This window comes from Equus przewalskii, chromosome 31 (assembly GCF_037783145.1).
Source record: "Equus przewalskii isolate Varuska chromosome 31, EquPr2, whole genome shotgun sequence".
NCBI classification, from domain to species: Eukaryota; Metazoa; Chordata; class Mammalia; order Perissodactyla; family Equidae; genus Equus; species Equus przewalskii.
Genome location: NC_091861.1, coordinates 28,081,332 through 28,107,722, shown reverse-complemented (window position 1 = coordinate 28,107,722; position 26,391 = coordinate 28,081,332). Strand labels below are relative to the sequence as shown.

Genomic DNA, 26,391 nt, shown 5'->3' with positions numbered 1-26,391 from the left:
AGCATCGTCTGGCCAGAGGCTACCTTTCTCACATCTGGCAAGCACAGTTCCACATCCTCACACTCCTTTCTTTGGCCAGCTAGAAACAAAACAGTCTCCCTTCTTGGAAATCCTCTCAATTGGCCGGATTCCGTCCCTAACGTCCCAGATCTCTAGGACTAGCTTGTTTTCAGCCTACAATCTGAACTGGACTGAGCTGAGCGCCCAGGGCCGTGGAACAAAGAACTGAACTGTGTGGTTTGTTCTATGCGGTTCTCTGCCAAGCAGCACTTCTATACAAGGCGTGTGTGTGTGCATGCGCGCACAGCACTCTATAAGGCTTTAGCAATAAATGTCTATGCTTTAGAACAGGCAATCAGAGATTTGAGTGGCATGCCAAACATTTTCCTAAAATTATATCCTAGAAGATGTATCAGGTCATGGACAACTACCAGAAAGTTCATCTGCAGTTCATGAAAGTTAGAGTCTTTTATACTCGAACGTGCTAGGTGCTTTCCAAACTTGCTGCACGAAAACATTCTCTGCTCCTTCTACAAACTGAGAAACCTGGCGCTTAAAAGGGGCATCAGATTTTCTATCTTTCAACATTATGGTGTATTTCTATATTACATTTTTATTTCTGAGGGTGTAAAATACTTAAGTGGTCTAACCCCCCAGATTTAATCTTGAAAGATCAACCCTTCAAGTCTGGTGAGGATACGGAGAATTTGTCACTTTTCTGTCACACACACAGTGTCCCCTACAATTCAGGCTGAAAAGGAAATGATTCTTTCAAAAAGAGATAATTTAAAATACAAATAATTTATGCATGCAATTCATATTCACTTTTAGTAAAGTTATTGAAACCAATGAGAATCTATGTCATACTTTTTTTTACCTAGTTACTGATGGTCTGTGAACACTGACACAATTAGTGAAAGGATGCTTATGCTTTACTATTTTTAAAGCTTCTAATCCAAACTGTGGCTAGATTTTACCTTTTTATTTTACATTATGATCAAATACCTTAAAATCCCATCTCTATGCAGTGACTAGCAGAAAGACATGAAATGACTACACCAGCAAGACACAACACCAGCATCTGCGGTTACAGTCCTGGAGAGCAAACGGAAGCAGCGGCACACTTACTGGGACCAGTTTCCAGAACCATTTGGAGGGAGACTTCAAAGGAGGCAGCGGGAAAAAGGGAAAGCAAAAGGGAAACGGAAAATCCATCAGCACCATCTTCAATCAACAAGCGACAGTAAAGTTCCAGTTCCACGTTTATAGTTCTCATAACATTTTTTAAATGCTAATTAATACTTTAGTTTAAAATATATTGGTTTCTAATGATAAACACCACCACCTCCTCCGCCCCTCTTCTCCCCTCCCAGCATAGAAATTCATTTTTAGGATACTCAGGGTATGTTGTATACTTTGGCAGCAAAGAATTTTATTTCCGAGTTCTGGAATCACACATCATAGTAAAAAAAAATCTATATCACAAAAAATAGGGAAGTAGAAAGATTCTAGAGCTGGACTTGCAATCATTATAATTCTTAGATATTAGTAGACCAAGTCTGATGAGGCAGTATTCTCCCAAAAGGAAAAGAAGGATGACTTATCAATAAGCACATGGATAAAGCAAATAGCAGTGTAGCCTTGAACAAGACAATCTTTTCTTTCAACTATATAAAGAATTTCTTTTAATTAATGGGGAAAAAAACTAGTTGGCAATTCTTACCAGTTAAGATTTTTACAGAGTTTCTAAAGCAAGTGGCTACTTACATAAAGAGAATATAAATGTCATTAGTTTTAGTATCTAGGAGTCCCAAAGAATATAATTTTACTTCTTTAAAAAGATGAATATAATAAACCCATGATTTCAGATAACGTAAATTAATAATTTGTGACTTTATCTTCCTATTTCTTAGCACAATTTCTGGCAGCCCCAAATAAATTTTTGTTGCAGTGAACCAAACGAAATGGGGTCTGAGTCAAAATTCATATTCAACTTTTACGTAGAAAGCTTTTCCTACATAAATTAACAGTAAAAACAAGATTATTTGGAAAAATAATATAAGGTATTTTAAAGAACTTCAAGAACCAGAAAAACGTCACCTCAAGAATCTGAAAAATATCAGCTTCCCCTTAAGAGGTAACATCCTGAATAAATTGTTCTTATTGCATCAGGAAGACTAACCCTAATAATTTTGTTGTATTTTAATCTCTCATTTAACCAGAAGTTGTTGGCAGCTGCAGTTATAACGGCCATAAAAAGGGCAAGAGCAGAACCAAAGAGCAGGAAGTTCCTGAGAATGGATCAGGGCTCCCAATGAAGAAAAGAAATCTCAAAAACAGGAGTTTTCTCATTTTTGAGACTAGAAAAATCCATTAAATAGAAAGTGATGACAAGACATTATTGTGGACTACTCAAAACAGGAGACATGCAAAGGAGTCTCTAATGGTTCAAGTTACTCTACATTTCTTGTAAAATACTCAACAGGACTTTTTACTAATTCCGACTGCTCTGGCCTGCCTTCCTCCTGCCACCTCTCCACTGACCTAAATTCATGACATCAATCCTTTTAGAGGAAAAAGGAAAACCATACAGATTGGCTATTTGAAGGAAATATGACTAAAAAAGTAAATCTGCTAAAAGAACAAATAAATATACTATTCATGCTTATAAACTCATGCTTCAAAAAGTTAGGGTGAAGGAAACTTTGAAGAGAGACAGGATATTTACAGTCTCAAAGCATCTCCTCTCAAATTACTTCTTATAAAAGGAAAAATAATCACCATGCACTCAAGAAACTGGACATCTTAACCAACTGATCAAAACGAACATCATCCAGCAGGGGCAAATGGACATAATACTGTGAGAAGGACACAATTTCCACAGTGTTCTAGTCTAAAAAGCACAACCTTAATCTAATTATGAGAAAGTATCAGAAAAACCCAAACTGAGAGAGATTCTAAGAAAATGACCTGTATTCTTCAAAAATGTCAAGATCACAAACAACAAAAAAAGCCAAGGAACTGTTCCAGCTTAAAGAAGACTAGAGAAATGACAACTAAATACATTATGTGATCTTGGACTGGATCTTGTACTGGAAAAAAGTATTACAAAGTACAACTGGAACAACTGCCAAAATTGGAATATAGGCTGTACGTCTGATCCAAGTACTATACTGACATTAAATTACCTGTACTGTGGTTGCGTAAATGAACAGCCTTGTTCTCAGGAAATACACATTGAAGTATTAAGGGGTGAAGGGCATGATGTATGCAACCCTCTCTCAAATGTTTCAGGAAAATTTACATGTATATGTGTTTGTGAGGAATATATATGTGAGAGTACAAATATATATACACATATACATACATACAGAGAGAAGGCAAAGGTGGCAAAATGTTAAATTAATGAATCTGGGTAGAGAGTATATATAGGGTTCTTCTTACCATTCTTATAACTTTTCTTAAGTCTGAAATATTTCAAAGCAAAGGTTCTTAAAAAGTTCTAAGTCCACACCGACCCAAACCTCCGCAGATTCTTGTGTCCAAATGCACCCACCATGGAGAGAGCTAACTTTTATGGTACTCTCAGGCAGAGATGAAAATCATGGTACTAGGACAGCCATTAACATCTAACTCCCTTCAGGCCAAATCATCTTTATAAAATATTGCTTGGAGGAAAAAAATCATGGTACTGTCTCTGAATTTAAAAAATGTTTAAAATGCCAAATTCCTCATTTAACTTGACTAAATGAGTTCCTAGCCCAATAGGACACATTCTAGACCGAGGTGCTGTGTTACCAGCGAGGGTGAGCAGATGACCATGACAGCGTTGGCAACGCCGTAAAGAGAGAGGCATTAGCACTGACTAAAGTCCACAAAGGAATAAAGTGGAATTACAGAACAGAACCTTGGGAGTAGAATTCTTACAAAATGATCTAATTTAGGCAGATGAAGTCTCTCCAACTATTCACCTGATATAACGGTATGAAAAAGGAAACCAAAGTAAACCTGAGTCAAACCAAATGATATATCCATCAACGATGCATGATATTAGAACACTAAATGTGTGTTTTATGTATTTACATGTGTACGAAACAGACAACTTAATCAATTGCAAAGTTATAGGTTACAAACCATGTTTCCCAAAGTGTGCTCCCAAGAACACTAATTCTATTGGATATCAGTAGATGTCACTCATAAAGAGTTCAAAGATCAAACATGTTTGGGCAACAGCTACAGAGGCTTCTTAGGTACTAAAATGGACTGTAACATTCTTAGAGGGGCACAAACTAGCTGCATTTCCCAAATATATCTGACTGCAGAAGCCTTTTCTCAAATAGTATCTTAGGTACTGTTTGAAGAAATGGAAGGTTATTTTCTTTAAAAAAAGTGGGTTATACCTGTTAATTGCTAAGGAACTTCGGTCAAGGTGGAAATTCACATGGGCTGAGGTAATCAAGCCAAGATACATAAGCATTCCCCTACTGCCTCACTGGGGAAACTGCCATCTATTTTGAGACTATCCTCTAAATGAAAAGCAATTAAAGCCCAGCGAGTACCTTTTCTCCAGAGGTAATTCCTTCATGCAAATCCCAGCCCTCTGTGAAACACCTCACAAACATTTCTCTCTTAAAAGTGGCAAATGTTACACTGAATAGACGTGTATCTTTAATATTGTCAGAAACAAACTTCACTCTACATAGTTAGTACTATAAACTCAGGAATACAAACCTATGAATTCACAGCTCCTTCTTTTTGATTTTTTTTTAAAGATTGGCACCTGAGCTAACATCTGTTGCCAATCTTTTCTTCTTCTTCTTCTTCTTCTTCTTCTCCCCAAAGCCCCCCATACATAGTTGTATATTCTAGTTGTGAGTGCCTCTGGCTGTGCTCTGTGGGACGCCACTCCCGCATGGCCTGATGAGCGGTACCATGTCTGTGCCCAGGATCCAAACCAGCAAAACCCCGGGCCACCAAAGCCGAGCATGCGAACTTAACCTCTCGGCCACGGGGCCGGCCCCTCACAGCCCTTTCAAAAACATTCCAAGTGGTGTCCTCACTAATTCCCAAATGTGCCTTTTCCTTGCAACTTAGTGTCTTCGCTCATGTTATTCTCTCTGACTAGTGCCCTCCTTTGCAAATATCGTAAAACCTACTAAGGCCCAGTTCAAGTTTGGCATCCTCTAGAAGGCTGCTTAGGCCCCTGACTCCCAGTTGTCATACATCTACTAGTAACACGTACACTTATGTATAGGAAAAGTTTACGATAACCAACTTCTTATTTTCACTAAGCTTTTGTTCTGAGTCCCTTAACATTTCCTAATATACCGAGAAGGAAAGATTTGAGAATGGTCTCAGTCATAAAATTCAGGAGCCATTTAAGCCAATCTTCAAATTTTTACAGATAAAGAAAATGAGGCCTAGAGAGGTCAAGTGCCTTTGTGAAGGTCAAGAAGCTAGTGAGTGGCAGAACTACCCTGACTGCAAGCCCAGGACTCATTTGACCAGAGCACTTCATACAAGCTTTTTAAGAGAACGAATGCTGGACTTACTGCCCTTGGCTATAAAATTGAGAGATCTTTAAAGGAGGGTTGCTGGACTTAGCAAATAAAAATAACAAGATGCTCATGCAACTTACACCAGAAAATTATCTGTTGTTTATCTGAAATTCAAATTTAACTGGACATCCTACTTTAGAATCAAAAGGATTATCAGAAGCAAAAAGAGCAACTGAAAAAAAAAAAAGAAAAGAAAAGAACATTAGCAGACTGTTTAAACAAAAAATTTTCCGGGACCAGCCTAGTGGTGCAGTGGTTAAGTTGGCACACTCTGCTTCAGCAGCCCAGGGTTTGCCAGTTCAGATGCAGGTGCGGACCTAGGCACCACTTGGCAAGCCACGCTGTGGCAGACATCCCACATATAAAGTAGAGGAAGATGGGCAGAGATGTTAGCTCAGGACCAGTCTTCCTCAACAGAAAGGGGAGGACTGGCAGTGAATGTTAGCTCAGGACCAGTCTTCCTCAAAAGAAAAAAAAATTTTTTTTCCTAGGACATGGCACTATTTAAAATGCCTTCATCTTAGGATACCAACCTATCCAACAACCAGAAATATATCATCAGAAGATCTAATAATCTAAAAAAATATCTTTGGAATCTTAATTTTGGCCCAACACTATATACAGTGCAAGTATTCCTCAAGACATGCACACATTTTACAAAGAAGATGGGTGCAAAAAGAAGTTTCATGAAATAAATTCTATTGGACATCTGAGCTGAGAATAGCTGGAAAAGGACAAAAGGGAAGACACAGTACCATCCAAGGCCACGGCTCCGTCTACAGCTGGGTAACAGACACCGGGGCCGGGCATCTGATGTGCCCCACCAGGAAAGCTGGCTGAAGGAGGCGGAAGGCGTGGCAACTTCTTACCAACAGTACAGCAACAAGAAAGAACATGTCATTCTATCTCTCATCCCCAAAAGAAGACAGGATCAAGGATTTTGCTTTTACAGAAATAAAAATTAAGAATGAAATGATTATATTTCCAGCCAAATCAAGTAGTTCAAATGAGAATTTCTTTCCCTAGTTTATGCTGTGACCATGTGTTTCTTCATCATGATGACACCTGTACTCTGCAGTAAGACTATGTGAAATTAACACTTATTTTCAAGAAGACTCTAACAATGGGAAAAATGATAAAATTCATTTGCAAATGAAGGTGTAAACGCTGTTTGTGCTGAAGTAAAAATGTGTCCTAATCCAAATAGTTACAAGTGAATCACGTTCATTTATTCATTTATTCACTCACTCACTCAGCAAATACTGATTGTGAGGTTAATATGTGCAATTGCGTGGGGCTAAGTGGTATGAAAAAGTCAAAGCAGTGTAACACAAGTAGCGTCTAGCTTCCATAGAGTTTGTTTTTTGTAAAGGTCACTTAATCGGGTTGTCTGGAATACAAATGGCTTTTTTTCCTGTAGAAATAATGTTTATTAGGTCCTATGCCAGCATACAAAACCCCCATTTAGTTCATAAGGTGTAAGCAATACTACAGAATTTAATCATTATATATAATAAGATTTCTGTGGAGAAAGGTCATTAGTGTTACAACTTAGGATGACCCCATCTGAACCTTATTCCTGATGAGAGCCAGGAGCAAAATCGCAGGGCAAGATTACATACAGCTCCAAGGCAAAGGCTTCAGCTCAAATGCTCTGGGTGGAAAGAGAAAGGGAGGGCACCTAACAGGACAGAAGCGGGGAAAGAGAGAGGGGCGGGACAGGGACAGAAGTCAGTTAAAGGCAGGGAAATGGCACACAACCTGGGATAATGGGAAAGAGATCGCCATTCCGATTTACCTGTGGGGAAAGGATGCCAACAAAGTTAAGAGGAAGGATCAGGCGGGGATAGTATTTTGAGGAGCTAGTCAGTAAGCTGAACGAGGGAAATCACGGCGATCCCAAAACATCAAATTCAGACAAAATTTTAGGTAGTCTTCCAGAAAACTGTTCCATTGAAGTTGATAACACACAAAACAGCAGTCCCTTTCCTTCCTTTCTTCTCTTTCTTCCGTATAGAAGTATCAATAACTAGTAGCATTAGCCCAAAATGCAAAGAAGTACTGTATAATAATGAGAATTAAAATAACCCTAAAGGAAAACAAGGTCTCTGAATAATCTATCTTACACCTCAATTCAAATGTTATACAACATACTTAAAGGGCTCTCACTATAATACATTTTAAAAGATAGAAGATATACTATAAGGTAGAAAATATACTTTGGTCTTAGTATGTGACAAACACAAATAAATTTGCAAAGAAGAAAACTCTAAAAGTATGTTCAAGAATTTTTAAAGAATGAATCCAAGTTACTGTTCCTTCCTTCTTCACAGAATAACCAACCATATGGATAACTCACAATTCCTTTAAAGGCTGGGCTTATTACAAGTCATTATAAGGCTGACACATTGAAAACTGTTTTCTTGCTGTTTCACATATTTTACAGAACAAAGACACAACTGTTATTTTTGCCAAAAGAACCCCAGAAATTGAGCTCTAGTCATTACCAAGATTTCCTAAACCCCATCATCCAATTAACTTTCATTTTGTATTCCTACTCACTTGGGGTTTATGGGACGGCTTTCTAGGGTACAGTTAACCAAAAAACAATTTAATGACCACGGTTATTAACCTTTCCCAAAACAATACAAATATGTGAACACAGATAAGAGTTTCGTAAAGGCACCTTTTTTTCTTTGAAATATATACCTTTTGACCTCCTGGAGTCTCAACCGTGTGATGTTCTTTCAACTTCTGTTCTTGCTCCATTATATCTTTCAAATGTTCGTTTACCTTAAAATATAAAAACACTCATTTGAATTTATATTCAAATATAATAACATAACATGCAGCTTAAAATGCCTATAGTCAGACCTCTGCTGTCAAATAGCAGTACTACTCAAATGAAGAGAACTCCATTTTCCCAAGCGCAAAACTGTGTTTTAAAGGCTGGCCCCATGGTCAAGTGGTGGGGTTCAGTGTTCCACTTCGGCGGCCTGGGGTTCACCAGTTCGGATCCTGGGCATGGACCTTGCACTGCTCATCAAGCCACGCTGGGGCAGTGTCTCACACAGCAGAACTAGAAGAACCTACAACTAGGATAGACAACTATGTACTAGAGGGCTTTGGGGAGAAAAAAAGGAAAAAAAAGAGGAAGACTGACAACAGATGTTAGCTCAGGGCCAATCTTCCTCACCAAAAAACAAACAAGTATTTTACAGGTGTTTTATTTGATATTCTAAAGTTAATTCACTAATTTATCAAATACTACTATGTGTCAGGAACGGCTGGAGTGCTAGAGAAAAAAAGGTACTCAGTACCTTCAGTTTTAATGCTTAGGAAGCAATAAAACTTTAGAAAAAATTTTACAATCTCTTTTAGAACTAACAAACGAAAACTATTTTTCCTAAAATTAATGTTTCATTATCAACAGAAAACACCTTGAATCAAATTCTTAAGCTGTGATTTCATAGACATGTCCCCGGATCACCAGTCGTTTTTAGTGTGGTCCTAGGGACATAGTTAAAACACATGAAAAATCTTTGCATACGGGAACTTTTTGGGAGAAGGTCTAATTTGTCTCTTATCAGACTGTGCAAATAGTCCATAATCCAAAAAGGTTAAGAAACAATCTATCTAATGCAAATAGTCCATAATCCAAAAAGGTTAAGAAACAATCTATCTAATGCATAAAATATTTCTTAAGGCCAGTTTAGGCAATTCCAGATTTTGAGTTAATGATTTCAGGGTCACTCTAGTAATAATAAAGTTCAAATTAATCACGGCACTCTAGAAAGTATTAACTGCCATTATCAACCACGATAACTCTAAACAAAATCAATAACTTTCTAAACTCCTCTACTGTCTAAAATTCAGTTCAGTGGCTAAACAAATGACTGGAGAGTTTTAATTTACGATGAATGGAATGAACGATAGTTACTGGGTCTTCTTCACCCATGACATGTCCCAGGTGTCAAGGGCATTTAATCGAGAGAATGACTTGGGCTTTCAAAGACGCAACGCTCTAAGATCTCTCAGTTAACCCGAGGTCACCAAGCTGGCTGTGTAAAACACTCTCTCTAAGAGACAGGAGGGTTAGAAGAGACCTGAGTCTGACGCAAAACCTGCACTTTCAAGCTGTCAGCTTAATGTCTTGATATTCCTGAGCCTCATCTGCTGGTATGAAGGAAACCTACATCACAGAGTGGTCTGAGGGACGCTGGCTCTAAGACAGTCCCCAAGGATCGCCCTGAGAGTGGCAGGCCCTGTGATTCGCTCCTAACAAGCAAGTGAGGTGACAGTACATCACTCCTGTGGTTACGTTACGTAACACTGTGCTGTCCACATTACCGGCTGACTCTCTCGCTGGCTCTGATGAAGCCAGCTCCGTGCTGTGAGCTGCCCTGTGGTGAGGCCCACATGGCAGGGAACTGAGGCCACCTCCAGCCAACAGCCAGCAAGAAACTGAGGCCCTCGGGTCCAATGCCTGAACTGAACCCTGCCAACAACCAAACAAGCTCAGAAGTGGCTGACTCCATGGTCAAACTTTCAGATAAGGGGCTGGCCTGGTGGCGCAGCAGTCCCCCTTCGCTTCAGCAGCCTGGGGTTCACCAGTTCAGATCCAGGCACAGACCTACAACACTGCTTGTCAAGCCATGCTGTGGCAGGTGTCCCGCATATAACGTAGAGGAAGATGGGCACAGATGTTAGCTCAGGGCCAATCTTCCTTAGCCAAAAAAAAAAAAAAAAAAATAGGGAGAGAGAGAGAGAGAGAGAAAGGTTGGCAGTAAATGTTAGCTCAGGGCTAATCTTCCTCAAAGAAAAAAATTTAAAAAAATAAAACTTTCAGATAAGACCCCAAGCCTGGCCAATACCTTGACTGCAGCCTTGTGAGAGACTCTGAGACAGAGGATGCAGTTAAGCAATGCCTGGATTTGGAACCCACAGAAATTGATAATACTGAGATAATAAAAATAAGCAAGTAAATAAATAAATACTGAGGTAATAAAAGTGTGTTGTTTTAAGTATCTAAGTTTGAGGTAATTATTACACCACAACACTTAATACAGAGAATAAAAGAGAAAATGTATAAAATGTACCAAGTAAAGTACATAACACATAGCATACTCCATGAATAGAAACTACTGCCATTATTTATAAGAAATATATCCCAAAGTAACATCAGATAGTTAAATGTCTATAAGGGCTTTAATAAATCCTAATCAAAATACTTTAAGCTGATGTAATGGTAAAAATCATCCAAAGTACCAAAATCACAAGAAAATTTTACATGTTGATAACATTAACTTTCATCATAGGGAGAATACAAGAAAACTACACGACATGATGTCAATTCAAGTGACTTAACCTACTTGGGTACACAAGACAGATAAACGAAATAATTAGCTTAGTGACTGAAACCAGTTCCCAAATGCTGGTAGAAAGTTCTACAACTCAAGTTGAATCATGACACTCTCTGTACAACTCAAGGATAAAAGTTAAAGGAATGTATCAAGCGCTCACCATGACTGAGAAACAGGCCATCACCTGAACAAGTGTTGAGGACTAATGAATTCGAGAACAACATAACAAATAGTTGGCTCTAGCAGTATGAATTAGTTAAACATATATTTGCTATAATCACATATTAATTAAAAAACCCATTAACTTTAAAATATACACTACCTTTTATTTAAAGTTTTTCATTTTAAAATACAACATAGTAATGTGTACCCTTGCCTTAATATAAGTCTACAGTTAGTCAATATTTTTGCCTTCCTCCTGAACAATATAAAAACCTCAGAAAGGCTTTAATTCAAATCACCGCCTCTCATCTGTCATGTTATTTTACCTAGAATTATAGTTGTTTCTTCTTATGGGCCTCAAAATCAGACATTATTATGGTTTTTCACAACACGAGTTACCCATGGATCCCAATTTCTCTTTTTATCTCATTGCTTCCTACATCCCAGTCCTTCCTTCCAGGTTCGATTTCTTCCTCCCTGAAGTACAGCCTCTCAGTTCTTTCTGCAAAGGTCTGAGTGATAAACTACCTTCTTTGTTTGAACCAAGCTTGATTTCACCTTAATCCTGAATGAAAGGGACAGAACTCTAGTTCATGGTTATTTTTCTTCAGCACTTTGAAGATTCTGCTGCACTGTTTTCCGGCTTCAACTATTACTGCTGAGAAGTCCACTGTCAGCCTTTTATCTTTGGAGATGTGCAGTTTTATTACTATACGTATTGGAGTGAATTTGTTTTCATTTATCCTGGTTGGAATTCACTGTGGTTCCTGAATTTGAAAGTTTATCTTTCATCAAGTGTAGAAAAATTTCATCCATCATCTCTTCGAATATCTTCTCTCCTCACTTCTCTGTTAATCTCTTTCTGGAATTGCCACTCGGCTACTGGCCTGTCTTGTTCACCCTGGTTTCACACATTCCATCTCACCTCTCTGGGCTTCATTCTGGGTAATTTCCTCTCAGTTAACTAACTCCCTCTTCAACTATGTCTAATCGTCTACTTAAATTTTTGATTTTCAAATGACTGAAAATTTTCATTCTGGGTTATATTTGGTTCTTTTTCCATTATGCCCTCCAGGGTGCCTTACTCCTTCCTATGGTTTTTAGTTCATGTTTTGTTTTCAGTCCCTTAAACATTTATTTTGCAGTCTTTTTCCGAGTCTTCTGCTATCTGAAGTTCTCGTCTGTCACGTCTGCTGACTCTGATATGTGAAGATTTCTTCCTCAGGCGCCTCGTCAACTCTGATGGTCAGCACTCCCACATCTGCAGGAGAGGCCCACCCCCACCAACCCCCCACGGCTGGGAGACCCCTAGGGCTCTGGGTGTGCAAGTGAACTCTCAGAGCAACCTTACACATCTGCTTCTCTGCCAGGTGCAGAAAGATACCACTGGCCTGGCACTAGTCCTTCTGTTAACCTGTTGCTTTCTCCCTCTTTCTTCCTTGCATCAGAAGCAGAGTTTAGTGCTCATCCTCCCGTAGGTTCAGTTAAGGAGGCCTCTTTCCCAGCCCCAGAGGGAGACTCACAATCAGCCTACGATGATCACGACAGTCTCATGCTTCTTGCCAGAGGGTGGTTTAGGTACAGGCATGAGACCTCATCTTACTCAATGGGACCTCCTGGGGGGGACCTTCTGGAGAAGGTTTTCCTTGCTAACCGAAGGGTCCAGAAGACTCTCTCATCTTTGCTGGATACTACCACGACTGCATACGATGTCTGGAACCACTGCTGCCGTTATACAACTCTCATACATAGCTCAGAGTGACAGAACAACAGGATGCAAAGCCCTGCATTCTTGATGCTGATGCTGAGCCCCTAAATTAGCTAACCCTGGACATGCCCTACCTCCACATATGCTGCCATGTGAGATAATAAACCCCTTCAGCTACTTTTAGTTGTGTCTTCTGACACTTAAAGCAAAGACATCCTGGCTGATGCTCTCCCTTTTACTGAGGGCACAACTTTTCATGGGTCTTCACTTCGTGGGTCTAAACAGAGGTCACGGTTTCAACTTCCCATAACAGGCAAAACTAAGGCATTCTCTTGTGTCCACTTGACTTATAAAACTGCAGGATCAGCTCCATACTCCCCTGAGAGGGCCACCAAGACTTTCATTCTCCACTCGGCTTCTGGCATCTGAGAAGTCCCTTTTCTTTCTTTAAAGCTCAGCTCTGTAGTATCAACTTTTCTAATCATATTTTATCAAACATGTGCAGGTGTTTTTAATAAGAAGGGTTGTAGTTTTAACCTGACATGTTGCCAAATCACTAGTATTTTCTGTCTTAGTAATGTATGTATTACAAGGCAATTTTATAACTTCCATGCATCTTGGAAGTATTTTGGTCCATTTACCAATTGTGTGTGTAAGCCTTAGGGATGGGGTAGTGACAGGACCAAAACCTGGGAAACTTTATAACTTTTGTTTGCTGGTTTGTTTTTAGTATTTTCATTCTCTCTTTTTTTAAAGTTAAAAAAGAAATACTTTCTAATTCATAGTCAGGTAGTTGTAATTGTTCTATCAGTTTGCAAATATCTTCATGACTTTTTTAAAAGTTTTTATCTGATTCTATCCAAAAAGGAAACTGATCACAAATTAACATTTTAAACTACTCTTCATTTATTTAATCACACACTGAATAGCTATTTACTGAATGCCAGTTCTGTGCCAGATACTGTATTAAGAGGCTAGGGGTAATACAATATATAAATCCAGAATGGTCCCTGTCCTCATGAAGCACGGGAGATAAGACCAAAAAGAAAGGGTAAAAGATACATACACACAAAAAAAATGCAATTTGTAAGAAGAGCTATAGATAAATAAAGAAGTGAGGAGAAAGTAAGGGGGACAGGGAGACTTACTCCAGAAAGGATGGCTGTATCAGAGAAGGCCTCCTTCAAAGGTAACTTTAAGCTGAGACTTAAGGATGAGAAGAAGCTAGTCACGATAAAAACAGAGAAAAGAGCATTCCAGACAGACAATAAAAAATACAAGCAAAAGCCCTATGGTGGGAAAATCTTGGTGTGTCTGAGGAACTGAGACAACAGTGTGGCTGGGCCATGGTGAACCCCAAGAGACGAGTTACAAGATGAAACTGGAAAGAGGCAGGGCCAGATAATATAAGGCTCATGCAGTCAACTTCTGTGTACCCCTACACAATTTAGTCATTCAGTATAATCTCGTCTTCTGTGATTTTGATTTTTTTAAATTTAAATTCATTTTCAGCCAATAATGCTGATAACTATTTTAGCCATGTTATTCCCATTTTTCTATGGTATATTTCTTTTATACTTGTGGATGTATTATCCAGAAGGAAAAGCAACTGGGTTAGGATGAGCCAAGGTAAGAGCCAAAAGGAACAAATACATGCTAAATCTGAGAGGCAACGGCAAAGTCATAATGACTGAACAAATAATGAAGCTGGTATTGGTAGAAAGGGGCAAGAAAAAATACCCTGAGGTGCAGGTTGAATCAAATGGTTTCAAACTTAATCTAAAAACCAAACATGGGGCTGGCCCCGTGGCCGAGTGGTTAAGTTCGCGCGCTCCACTGCAGGCAGCCCAGTGTTTCGTCGGTTCGAATCCTGGGCGCGGACATGGCACTGCTCGTCAGACCACGCTGAGGCAGCGTCCCACATGCCACAACTAGAGGAACCCACAACGAAGAATACACAACTATGTACCGGGGGGCTTTGGGGAGAAAAAGGAAAAAATAAAATCTTTGGGGCTGGCCCCGTGGCCGAGTGGTTAAGTTCGCGCGCTCCGCTGCAGGCGGCTCAGTGTTTCGTCGGTTCGAATCCTGGGCGCGGACATGGCACTGCTCTTCAGACCACGCTGAGGCAGCGTCCCACATGCCACAACTAGAGGAACCCACAACGAAGAATACACAACTATGTACCGGGGGGCTTTGGGGAGAAAAAGGAAAAAATAAAATCTTTAAAAAAAAAAAAAAAAAAAAAAAAACCAAACGGGGGGCCAGGCCAGTGGCACAGCGGTTAAGTTCGCACGTTCCGCTCCGGTGGCCCAGGGTTCACCGGTTTGTACCCCAGGTAAAGACCTACACCTGCTTATCAAGCTATGCTATGGCAGGCGTCCCACATATTAAAGTAGAGGCACAGAGGTTAGCTCAAGGCCAGTATTCCACAGCAAAAAGAGGAGGATTGGCAGCGGATGTTAGCTCAAGGCTAATCTTCCTCAAAAAACCCCCCAAAAAACAAATAAGGTAGATATGACTCATAAAAGTGCTGAACATTCCTAATTAAGTGATTTCCTTATCCTTCTGTATATTCTCAAAGTTCTAATTCTGTAGCTTAAACTCTCTCTTTTATTTGTTAAACATCAGCTCTTTGCCAAACGCGGCCCTACTCTAGGGAAGAGAACTAAAAAAAAAAAAAGGGGGGGGGGCATAGCATCTGTCCTCACATACATTATTCCAGTTTGTTTAAATGATTAAGTAAAGTAATTAGAAAGTCTGAAAAGTGCTATGAAGGAAAGAAACAGAGTGTTGTAGCAGAAATAAGAGTTGATATGTGCCTACTTTAGATAAGGTTGTGAGAAAAAAGTGCTTCCTAAACTGAGAAATGATGGAACAGAAGAAACACACAAAGCTGGGAGATGAGCTGCCAAAAACAGGAGACATCCTGTTCAAAGGCTCCGAGGTGAGCCATACAGCCGGAAAGAAGTGAGACAAGTGAGAAAGAACAGTGGCCATGAGCCCAGGACACAGGCACACAGGGGTCTGACTATATGGTGCTCTGTAGACCAAGGCAAACTTCGCACTTTAAGTGTAAAATGAAGCCACTGAAGAGTTTTAGCAAAGGAATCACACGATACAAGTCACCCTGTAAAAAGATCCTCTGAGAGTTCTGGTTCTAGCAATAGTGGAACAGCACATGTCACACGAAGCTCGCACACAGAAAGCAACTGGTGAAGGTCCTGGAGAGCAACCAGAAGTAGAAATGGGAAAGGATTTAAACCCTGAAAGAAAGGAACACACTGAGTGAAATCTATGCGTCTACGGCTTTCCCATCAATCCACACCATGCAGAGTGGCTAGAACTCAAGCAGAAAACTGCAGGCTTGTTGGCTCGAGGAACGAAAGGAGAACGAGGAACTGTCAGAACGGCTGGACAGTGAGGAGGAGTATCCTGAAAAGGAAGGAAGCACTAACGGGGGAGATAGCAAAGCCACACCGACACTGCCCTCAAAGCCTTGGCTGAGCCCCGAACTGTGCACGCGCAGAAAAGACTCCACGGAGCCCAGGGAGAAAACAAGTGCCGGGGGCTGAGGAGGCTGCATTGCAGGAGAGACGGTGTGGGGCTCGAGTCCCACCAACATAGAGGGGGCTTGGTAAACACTAGGTTTTCCACAGAAACTTCAGAAGGGTCACATGTGCTTTAGAAGTAAAGACTGAATTTAAGGTGAGTACAGAAAGTGTTCACTGGATGTGTCCAAATGGGAGCCTCTGCTGACGAACCCAGGAGCGGCTTCAGGGTGGGATGGGGACGGGAGAGGAGAGAAGGCTAAAGAACCAGGAAACAACTCTGGAGAGCTTCTGTGCACACAGAAAGGGGGCTGTGTCTGGATGGGGAAGCTCTGTTTCTCAGGATGGGAGACACGAGAGAAAGTTTGTATTCTTATGAGAATCATCCAATAGGGGGGAGAATCAGATGATGAAAGAGCGAGGGGGCAACAGTGTGGTCCACAGAGCAGCACCATTAGCAGCACCTGGAGCTTCTTAGCCATGACGACCCTAGATCTGCGGAGTCAGACGCTGAGTTTGAACAAGCTCCCGGGGGCTTTTTACGCACATTAAAGTGTGAGAGGAAGTAAAGCAGAAGATCAACGACCACGAAAAGGAGAAAAAAGCCGACGCCTTAGGGACACACTTAGACTGGCAGTGAGTGCCGAGTGTCCACCCGAAGTGAGAGCTTACGAATTCAAAGTGCAACCAGACTCCTCATGGAAATTTCCTCAGCAACACTCCCCTCCGCAGGTGCACCTCAGAGATCAGGTGGGTAACTGAGCGCAACCAGGGTTTTATCAGATAAGAAACAGGGAGGAAAAACAAGCAGAATAACTGATAGTACTCGCAAGAATCCAAATTCAGAAAGGAGAAACGTGAAGTCAAGTGAGGTTGCGAGAATTAACAGGCTCAGTGGTTTGGAACTCATGGAGAAGTTGAACATTTTTAACAGTAGAGGGTATTGGATTAAGTGAAGGAACTGTCCACGAATGGGATGTAAAGGGCACACAGTTTCTGACAATGAACAGGTCTAACATGTGACCAGGATTCTCTGTAGCTGAGGAGGAGGGGAGAAAAAGATCACTAAAGATGAAGAAATAAGGAGCTCCAGGGGCAGAGTAGTAACTGGGCCTTCTACACTGACACTGATATTATGGATGACGATGATGAACGCAGTAGTTGTTACACTTAGCTTCACGCAAGCATTAAAGGAAGGATCTGAAGATACATCTTCTCTTGCTCTCCTCAGGTCCTGCTCACTGATAAGGTTTCATTTTCTCTGGGATGACAGTTGTAAATGAAAGAGAAGTGAGAGGAATTAACTACTCAAATGGGCAAAGGGAGCGGGAACCTGACAATTTAAGCATCTCCAGAGCACAAATAACCAATCACAGCACCACTAAAATTTCCAAGACGAGGAATCTACAAGCAACTCCATCAAGCTAACCTAAGAATCATCTAACACGAAATTATGAGAAAATTATTTCATTCTTGTATTCAAAAAATATGTACTGAACACCCACAGGGTATGGAGCCCTCCTCCGAGTGCTCTGAATTTTGTAATGATCGGATATGAACTAAATTAATCATTACTAAATGTAATCATAGATACTACAGAATATACAGTAATCTATTTCATCACGTGAACAGTATTTTTTTACTTAAAAGAGAACGGGAAATTTTAAGGAACGGACAGAACTTTGGCCTTCACTTTGACGTAAAGCAAAAGCAGTAAGGGGAGTGTGTCTCCGTCTGCTCCAGCTGCTGCACAGAAACCCCACAGCCTCGCAGTTTACACAAGAGCAGTAAGGGGAGTGTGCCTCAGTCTGCTCCAGCTGCTGCACAGAAACCCCACAGCCTTGCAGTTTACACAAAAGCAGTAAGGGGAGTGTGCCTCAGTCTGCTCCACGGCTGCACAGAAACCCCACAGCCTCGGGTTTACACAAGAGCAGTAAGGGGAGTGTGCCTCAGTCTGCTCCATGGCTGCACAGAAACCCCACAGCCTCGGGTTTACACAAGAGCAGTAAGGGGAGTGTGCCTCAGTCTGCTCCACGGCTGCACAGAAACACCACAGCCTCATGGTTTAAACAAGAGAAGCGCATTTCTCACAGTTCTGGAGCCTGGCAGTCCAAGGCATCGGCAGATTCAGGGTCTGGTGAGGTCCTCCTTCCTGGCCGTCTTCTTGCTGTGACGGCACATGGGAGCTCTCGGTTCTCTTTCATAAGGGCATCAATTCCACCCATGAGGGCTCTGCCCTCGTGACCTAATCACCTCCCGGAAACTTCACTGCCCAATAGCATCATATTGGGGGTTAAGGTTTCAACACACGAATTTTGGGCAGACACAAACATTCAATCTATCAATCTATAATTGAGGTTTCACTTTTTCTGGTTATGAGACTCATTTTTACTCAAGTGAGTATATTCCTACCTTATTTACCCAGTACATGACAGCATCCTCAATGTCATAGGGCAGATCCGTGGCTTGAAAAAAAGCTGAATACTGTTGAGCACACGCAATTACTTTCTCTACACTGACCATCTCCACAGTGTAAGCCATCATTAGGGTATCTATCATGGCCAAATGAGCACTCTGAAAATATAAGACAAGAAGAAACAGTTAAAACTACACTAGGAAAATGCCGTTTATATATTTTAAGATATTACTAACATTTCCTAACCAACAGTAGCAGAACTAAAGACTAGAAGATGAGCATTAATAAGAAAGCATAAACGTTTCACGCTAAAGATGAACTAACTGAACTAAAACAATTTATCACTCAAATTCTTATTGAGGATCTATGTTTAAGACCCTCATTATCTTTTATTCAAAGGGTGTTTCTTTTCCTGTTTTTCCTATTTTTGATAATGTCATAAGCATTTACTCAGCAATACAATTTACAAACTTCAAAGTCATCTTCAACTACGCTCCTTCCTCACGCTTCACATCCACATAGTAGAAATTTATAGATTCTTCTAAAATGTCTCTCATATCTACCCTCTTCCTCATTCTGATCGTCAGTTCCATTCAGACCATCAATATTTCTCATTTGAACAAGGCAAAAAATCTTCCAACTGATTTCCCTGGCTCCAAGCCTTTCCTCATATCCTATTCATCCAGCACGAGGACTTCTTGTCTTTTGTTTGGCTTTCTTTTTTTTCATTTTTGATTTTTTCTTTTTAAAAACAAACGTGTTACATGGTGGTTCTTAAAAATTTCCAGACATTACAAAATACGTAAAGTAGAAAGTAACCCTCTCCCAGCCCTCCTCCCCAAGCAATGTCCACAATTTGGTATGCATTCTTACCAAAAAATTAATAAAGCGCACCAAATACGCATTTGCACTGCTCCCTATTCGCTGGCATTGCAAACACTGTCTCTCTCCAGGGATGGCTCCTCACTGTGGGGCGAGCAGGCCCACAGCAACCACAGTTCACGTTCTGACAGATAACCACTAATCTGCTCTCTAGAACGCGTACAGTAACTTTTCTCTCCCACCAAGACTGTTATCAGTATGCCCATTTCCCCACATTTTTTGCCAACACTAGGTATCACTTTCTACGATCTGTATCAGTCTGAAAGGCTAAAAACCCACATTCTTGTTCAACTCTGCATTTCTTTGATTAACAAGGATGAGCATTTATATGTCTAGCAACTATTTGTATTTTTTCCTTGGAAAACTGATTGTTTCTATCTTTTGCCTATTTTTCTCTTTGGGATGTTCATCTTTATTAATTTGTAAGAGCTCGTTATATATTAGGTACCTTAGCTCTGTGTCATTCAGGTAGTAAATACTGCAGAAAGTATTATTCTTTCCTAATTTGTCTTTGGATTTTCGACTTTATTTAGTGTGTCATTTGCTGTACAGAAGTTCTAAACATTTACTCAGTAAAATCTGTCAATCTCAAAAGTTCTCCTCTGGAATGTTTCCTATGTCTACAAAAGCCCTCCCCACCCCAAGAATATAGAAATAATGTCCTCTATTTTTTCTATTACTTTAACTTCACCTGGAATTTATTTTTGAAGATGGTATAAACTAGGGACTAATTATTTTTCCAAATCACAGATTTCATATCATTCTCTCAAAGTCTACCTCATTTTCTACATAATAAAGTCCAAACTCCTCAAAAGCGGTAAAGCTCTTTATTAGCTGGTCCCTACCCATCAGTTAGTTTTATAACCTAGCATTTCCTTCACCTCATCTGTACTCCTTTCAAAACAGCCCCAGAAGACTGCCTGCCGTCCCCAAATCTGTCGCCAGTTTTCAAGCTTCTGTTGCCCTCCTTACAATGTAGACCAAGTCCTGTCGCTGGTCTGACTGTTACCCGCATTGCAAAGGCTTTTTCCATTTCCCTTTCCAATCAAAATGGCTCAGTCTTCCTAGAGTGAGCACAGGTTCCTACAGAACACTGTTTACACTTGCATGCAATTCTGGCTCAGCCATCTGAAGCAGGGCATGGACACTGGTATTTTAAAAAGCTCCCAGATGACGCTAAGGAGCAGCCAGGGTTAAGAATCACGGACTTATCTCACTGCAGTATGTTTTTTTACCCTTTAACTTTACAATATGAGGTAGTGGTAAATTAAAAATTAAGTATAACAAAGTATACACATAATGAATTTAGAAAGACCAACAGTAAAAAATAACCTCTAAGCTACAATCAATCAATACGTAACACTAGTTCTCTAGTAAGACGCCTGCTGGTAAGGACATCATCTTAGTTATCGTGACGTTTCCTATACCTGACCTGGTACCTGGCATTAGCAAGGGCTGAAGAAAGGAAAGAAGTCTATCGGTCACTATAAAGAACGAGGAGCTGGCTTTACACTGGAGGCTGAGGAAGTGCGTTTTACCTAGGAGGTGCTGGACTAGCCTATTGATAACTCAGCAGTATTTACAGGAAGGCAGATGCTTTGTCTGAAGCCGAATGCTCAATAATGGCAATCATAAAGCCAATGGTGACCCCTACTCATTAAGTCTTACTTTATATGCCAGATACTATGCTAAGTACTTTATTAATATATTAACTCCTTCATTTTAAATCTTTTCTGAAGTAGGCTGGAGATAAAAGATACTTTCTATAACCCTCACAACTCTCTGAAGGAAGTATTATTTACGTTTTATATGCTAGGAAGCTGAAGTTCAAACAATTAATTAGTTTGTCCAAACCTGTGTGCTCTTCCTAATGTATTATGCAGTTGGCAAAAATTAAGTCATTTAGTTAGGTAAGAAATGTGTTTTGGAAACGATAAACAGACATCATACACAAGAAAGAAAAATAAGCATCAATAAGTACTTCAAATTCACACCCTATTTTCATATTCTGCATCATCCAGGAACTCTTCCCCTGACTGCTGCTGCCAGACACACAGCTGCTCCTTCAGACTCACGGTGGCCTCTCCGCCAGCTCCTGCGTGCCCTTTCACTCGGGTCCTTCACCCGCTCCTGCACTCTCTAGTCACTCCAGCCCAGAGAGCAGGGACCCCAGCTTTTTCACCTTTGTTCCTGGCACAATGTTTTCAGGATGAAAGCTCTTAGTAATTAGTATTTCATAGCATTAAAAAGCATAACTCTTTTGAACAAAAATGCGGAAAACAGTTTAAGAGGTATAAAGCCATTCATGTACTCTTCATCAAAACTCTTTCTCTTGGCAACTTATAGATATAATTTGAGAGAGGAAAAAAAGAGCTATATGAATGAAAGTAACCATTACGTATTACATATTACAACCAGAAGAAAGAAAATGTTATAACTATAATGAGCAATGTATAATATCTTAAACTATTTAACAATAGGGGAAAATGTGCACAATACCACATTGAGTGGAAAAAACACCACCACACTATAATAATGTTCAAAAAAATATATATATATACACACATGTATATACAAACATGTACGTATATATACATATATACCTCTTGAACATATATATATAATATATATAAAACAGGAAGGGAAAAGGAATGAAAGTAAAACTTACTTAGAAACTACCTTGTTATAGTATGCAAAGATACATATAAAATCTACAGTTTACTTCAAAAATTAGGATGTTAAACACCAAGTATAATTAGTAACACATTTTCAGAAAAAAGCTCATTTCACTAATTACTTAACTTCCTAAATTAAAAAACAGACTTTAAAAAATCCCACTACTGTGCTTATAGTTATTTCCATGTAATATTCACCCACTTTTAAACTAAGAACCTTCAAATTTTAGTATTTTTTTTACCCTTTAACTTTACAATATGAGGTAGTGGTAAATTAAAAATTACATATAACAGAAAGTATACACATAATGAATTTAGAAAGATCAACAGTAAAAGATAAACTCGAAGCTACAATCAATCAATACGCAATGATTTATGTCTCTAAATAAAATACACATATTTAATTTCTTACCCAAAGCACTAACGTCAGAATAACAACAGTAGCTAACGCTGAGTGTCACGTGCCATGCCATGTTTTCAGCATTTGTATTAAACTCATTTAATACCACAACTCTGTGAGATGCACTATCGTACCTATCTTACAGATGAGAAATTGTGTAACCTGCTTAAGGTTACACAGCAAGGAGGCGGTGACGCGGGAACTCAACCCTAGAAGTCCTGCTTCAGAGCCCACAGCACCCAGGCCCACGCCTGCAGCCTGGCCCCAGCGCCCCACCCCTGGACTCGCAGCACGGCAGCAGGAGGCGAGAGCAGCAGTGCCAGAGCAACAGCTGGTGCACTGAGACTGCCAGGTGGCAGGGCAGAACACGACACCTAAGAGCAGCGGCATAAAGACCGGTCATGGAAAGAGCAAGAGCTTCCTGGCATTTCAACGAAAAAGGAAAGCACGTGGAGTCGCAAGGAATTTGCTAAGTAAGAGCTTACAGGATCACAGAAAAGCCAACATTAGGTTCTACATCTGTGTTATTTTTGTGTTGTATCCCATCAGTGGAGTCTAGACAAAAGTAAGCTACATTTATGTTTTGGAAACGAAAGGTAAAGCTATTAAAGAAGAGCATTTAAGTGTTGTACACAAGAAGTTTATTAGCCTCATAAATTAGTAAGACAGAAGTTCTAGTCTCGCATGCTTTTATTCTTGTAACAGATAGAAAACAGAATTAAGAAAACTTTCCTAAAACGACCCAGGTCTCGGCCTACTGCGCTGGAGTGGCCAGAGCACCTAACCATGTCCACGCACTCTAGAGGGGACGCGAGGGAACAAAGGCTAACCAGCACCCATGGACAGTAAGGATTTGAATTCTTCTGCTAAAACGGCACACACGGCATATACATATCAGACCGTAGCTTATCAAAGTTAATTCCAATTCAGAAATAGGTTTACCAGAAATTTCACTTGTCCTCAATGTACATGAACAGAAAAGCAAAATAGCACCTCTAACCCTACTGTGACACCTCTCTGCACCCACAAGGGAGGCTGTAATTGGAGAGTCAGCTAACAACTGCTGGCAAGGACATGGGGAAGTCGGAACCCTCACACACCGCCACTGGGAATGTAAAATGGTGCAGTCGCTGTGGAAAACAGTTTGGCAGTCCCTCAAAAAGTAAAACAAAGTTACCATTTGACCTAGCAATTCCACAGAGGTATATACACAAGAGAAATGAAAACTTACGTCCACACAAACTTGTACATGAATATTCACAGTAGCATTATTCGTAACAGCCAAAAAGGTGGAAACAACCCAATGTCAATCAACTGATGAATGGATAAAGCAAAAGGTGACATATCCATACAATGGAATACAATTCGGCAATAAACAGAATAAAGACTGATAGATGCTACAAGCCAGATGAACCCTGAAAACAATATGCTAAGTAGAGGATGCCAGTCACACACACACAAGGATATACTGTATTATTCCATTTATATAAATGTCCAGGATGGGCAAACACATAGAGATAGAAAGGAGATGAGCAGTTGTTCAGGGTCAGGGGTGGGAGATGAGGAGACAGGAGGGTGACAGTAACGGGTGTGGGGTTTTTCTGAGGTGATAATAATTTTCTAAAATTGATTGTGGTGATGTTTGCCCAATTCTGAATATACTAAAAACCTCTGCGCTGTACACCTGAAATGGGTGAATTGTACGTCAATTATATCTCAAGCTGTTACCAAAAAAAAAAATCAGATTAATTTATGATGCTCTCCTCCCACTTGTCCAGTGTAAATACCTCATACATCACCATTTATGGCTCTAATTAAGGTAGTTAGCCATCATCCATGTGTTTGCAAAGTATCTTTATAAGTACTTCAAGGCAAAGGGTCATTTATTTTTCTAGACAATGGAGTATTTTAGATATTATTAAAAAATAAATGAACATTTTCTTATTTTCTTAAGTTTGCATTTCTGCATCTTTAAGCAGGAAACATCTACATAGAAATTGATGATAAAAAGAAAAATAAATAAGCTAAATTAACTTTATTTTCCTCCCATAGATTTTTATTTTCAACTTCTTAAGGCTCCAACTAATCTGGATAAAAGTATATAGTTTATTCTTAAAGATCACCATTTATGGCCTTTCTTAGTCAGACATCCTTTAATTATTTTAGTTGCTGGAATCTTAGAGACAGATTTCTACAGTTGGTTCAAGAATAGAAATTTTCCAGAAAAAATTTGTTTCCAATCAAAGTTTCTGTCCTCTTCATGATAAGGAGATCTTAGCGTATAAAAAATCCAGCCTGTCAAAAGTGGGCTGGTCCAAAAAGGAAAAAACACTGGCCTTAAAAACAAAGTCAGGAATATACCTTGACCAGCAAAGATTCTAGCTGTAACCTACAGGAGGACCAGGGCACTGCTGTTCCAGACGCACTGCTGTTGCATCCGACCTGCTTTAGACAGAGTCGGAACCCAAGAGGCCCGCTGCCGCCCTGCCCCACCCAGATGGAACGGTGAGATGAGCAGTATGACAAGGGAGGTGAGTCCACGAGACCCAAACACCTCTCTCAGGAGATTCAAAACGTTTTTTAATTTTAAAGATAGGCACCTGCGCTAACAACTGTTGCCAATTCTTTCCCCTTCTTCTCCCCAAAGCCCCCAGTGCATAGTTGCACACTCTAGTTGTAGGTCCCTCTGGTTCTGCTGTGTGGGACGCTGCGTCAGCATGGCCTGACAAGCGGTACCATGTCCACGCCCAGGATCCGAACCGGTGAAACCCCGGGCCCCCGAAGCATAGTGCACGAACTTAACCACTAGGCCACGGGGCCAGGGATTCAAAACCTTAATATGACATTTGCTTGTGACCACACAAAACTGATACCTCTATTTTATTTGGACTTTCCTGGTTAGACACATGAAGGAAGTATAGAGAGAAAACAAAAAAGTATTACTAGCATTAATTTATGATTGGCGTACTTATTTAGCTGCCATCTAACTCTGCCTAAATTTAACAACATAAGACACAATGAAGCAGCTGAGAGCTCTCTTTAATCTGTTTCAATAAGGGCACCAGGGGCATCTGGTTTACTTTCTGTTTTTTGGTGAGTTTGATAATCACACTACCCAAGAGAGAACTGTTTTCAAGATAATGTTGAACCAAACTGATATTAAGCTTTATTGCAAATGGAATGCATACGAGAAATAGTACAGCCCAAATGTCTATCAAAATGCAAGTCTCAGGCCAACGAAAGAAATTATTCTCCTGAGCAGTTCCGTTCATTTCATCTGGACTATATTTAACCTCAAATGGCAAGTTAAGTACGTTTAAATGAGGCTCCAACTGGGTGGACACATACAGGAACCACACTAGTAGTCAAATAAATATGGTAAACAAAGGAAATAGTTGACAGCAGTTCTAAATCTGGCTCATCATTAACAAAGCACAGGGGCCAGCCCTGTGGCCAAGTGGTTAAGTTTGCACACTCCACTTTGGCGGCCCAGGATTTCAGGAGTTCAGATCCTGGGCACGGACATGGAGCTGCTCATCAGGCCACGCTGAGGTGGCATCCCACATAGCACAGCCAGAAGGACCTAAAACTAGAATATACAACTATGTACTGGGGGGCTTTGGGGAGAAGAAGGAAAAAAAGGGAAAGTTGGCAACAGACGTTAGCTCAGGTGCCAATC

The 26,391-nt window shown here is 40.2% G+C and overlaps 1 protein-coding gene across 13 annotated transcripts in view; it reads right to left on the bottom strand.

Annotated features, from left to right (window-relative positions):
- Positions 1-26,391, bottom strand: part of CAMSAP2 (calmodulin regulated spectrin associated protein family member 2) — a 110,437-nt gene that overhangs the window by 28,083 nt on the left and 55,963 nt on the right. For 7 of the 13 annotated variants that reach the window (XM_070602034.1, XM_070602035.1, XM_070602045.1 and 4 more), the window contains 2 exons: positions 18,752-18,913; positions 8,268-8,351 (listed from right to left, as the gene is read on the bottom strand). In XM_070602034.1, coding sequence (XP_070458135.1) covers positions 8,268-8,351; positions 18,752-18,913 — 246 coding nt within the window. Of the gene's footprint in view, positions 1-1,128; positions 1,162-8,267; positions 8,352-18,751; positions 18,914-26,391 lie in introns of all 13 variants that reach the window. The other 6 variants (XM_070602033.1, XM_070602032.1, XM_070602038.1 and 3 more) reach the window with 1 other exon arrangement.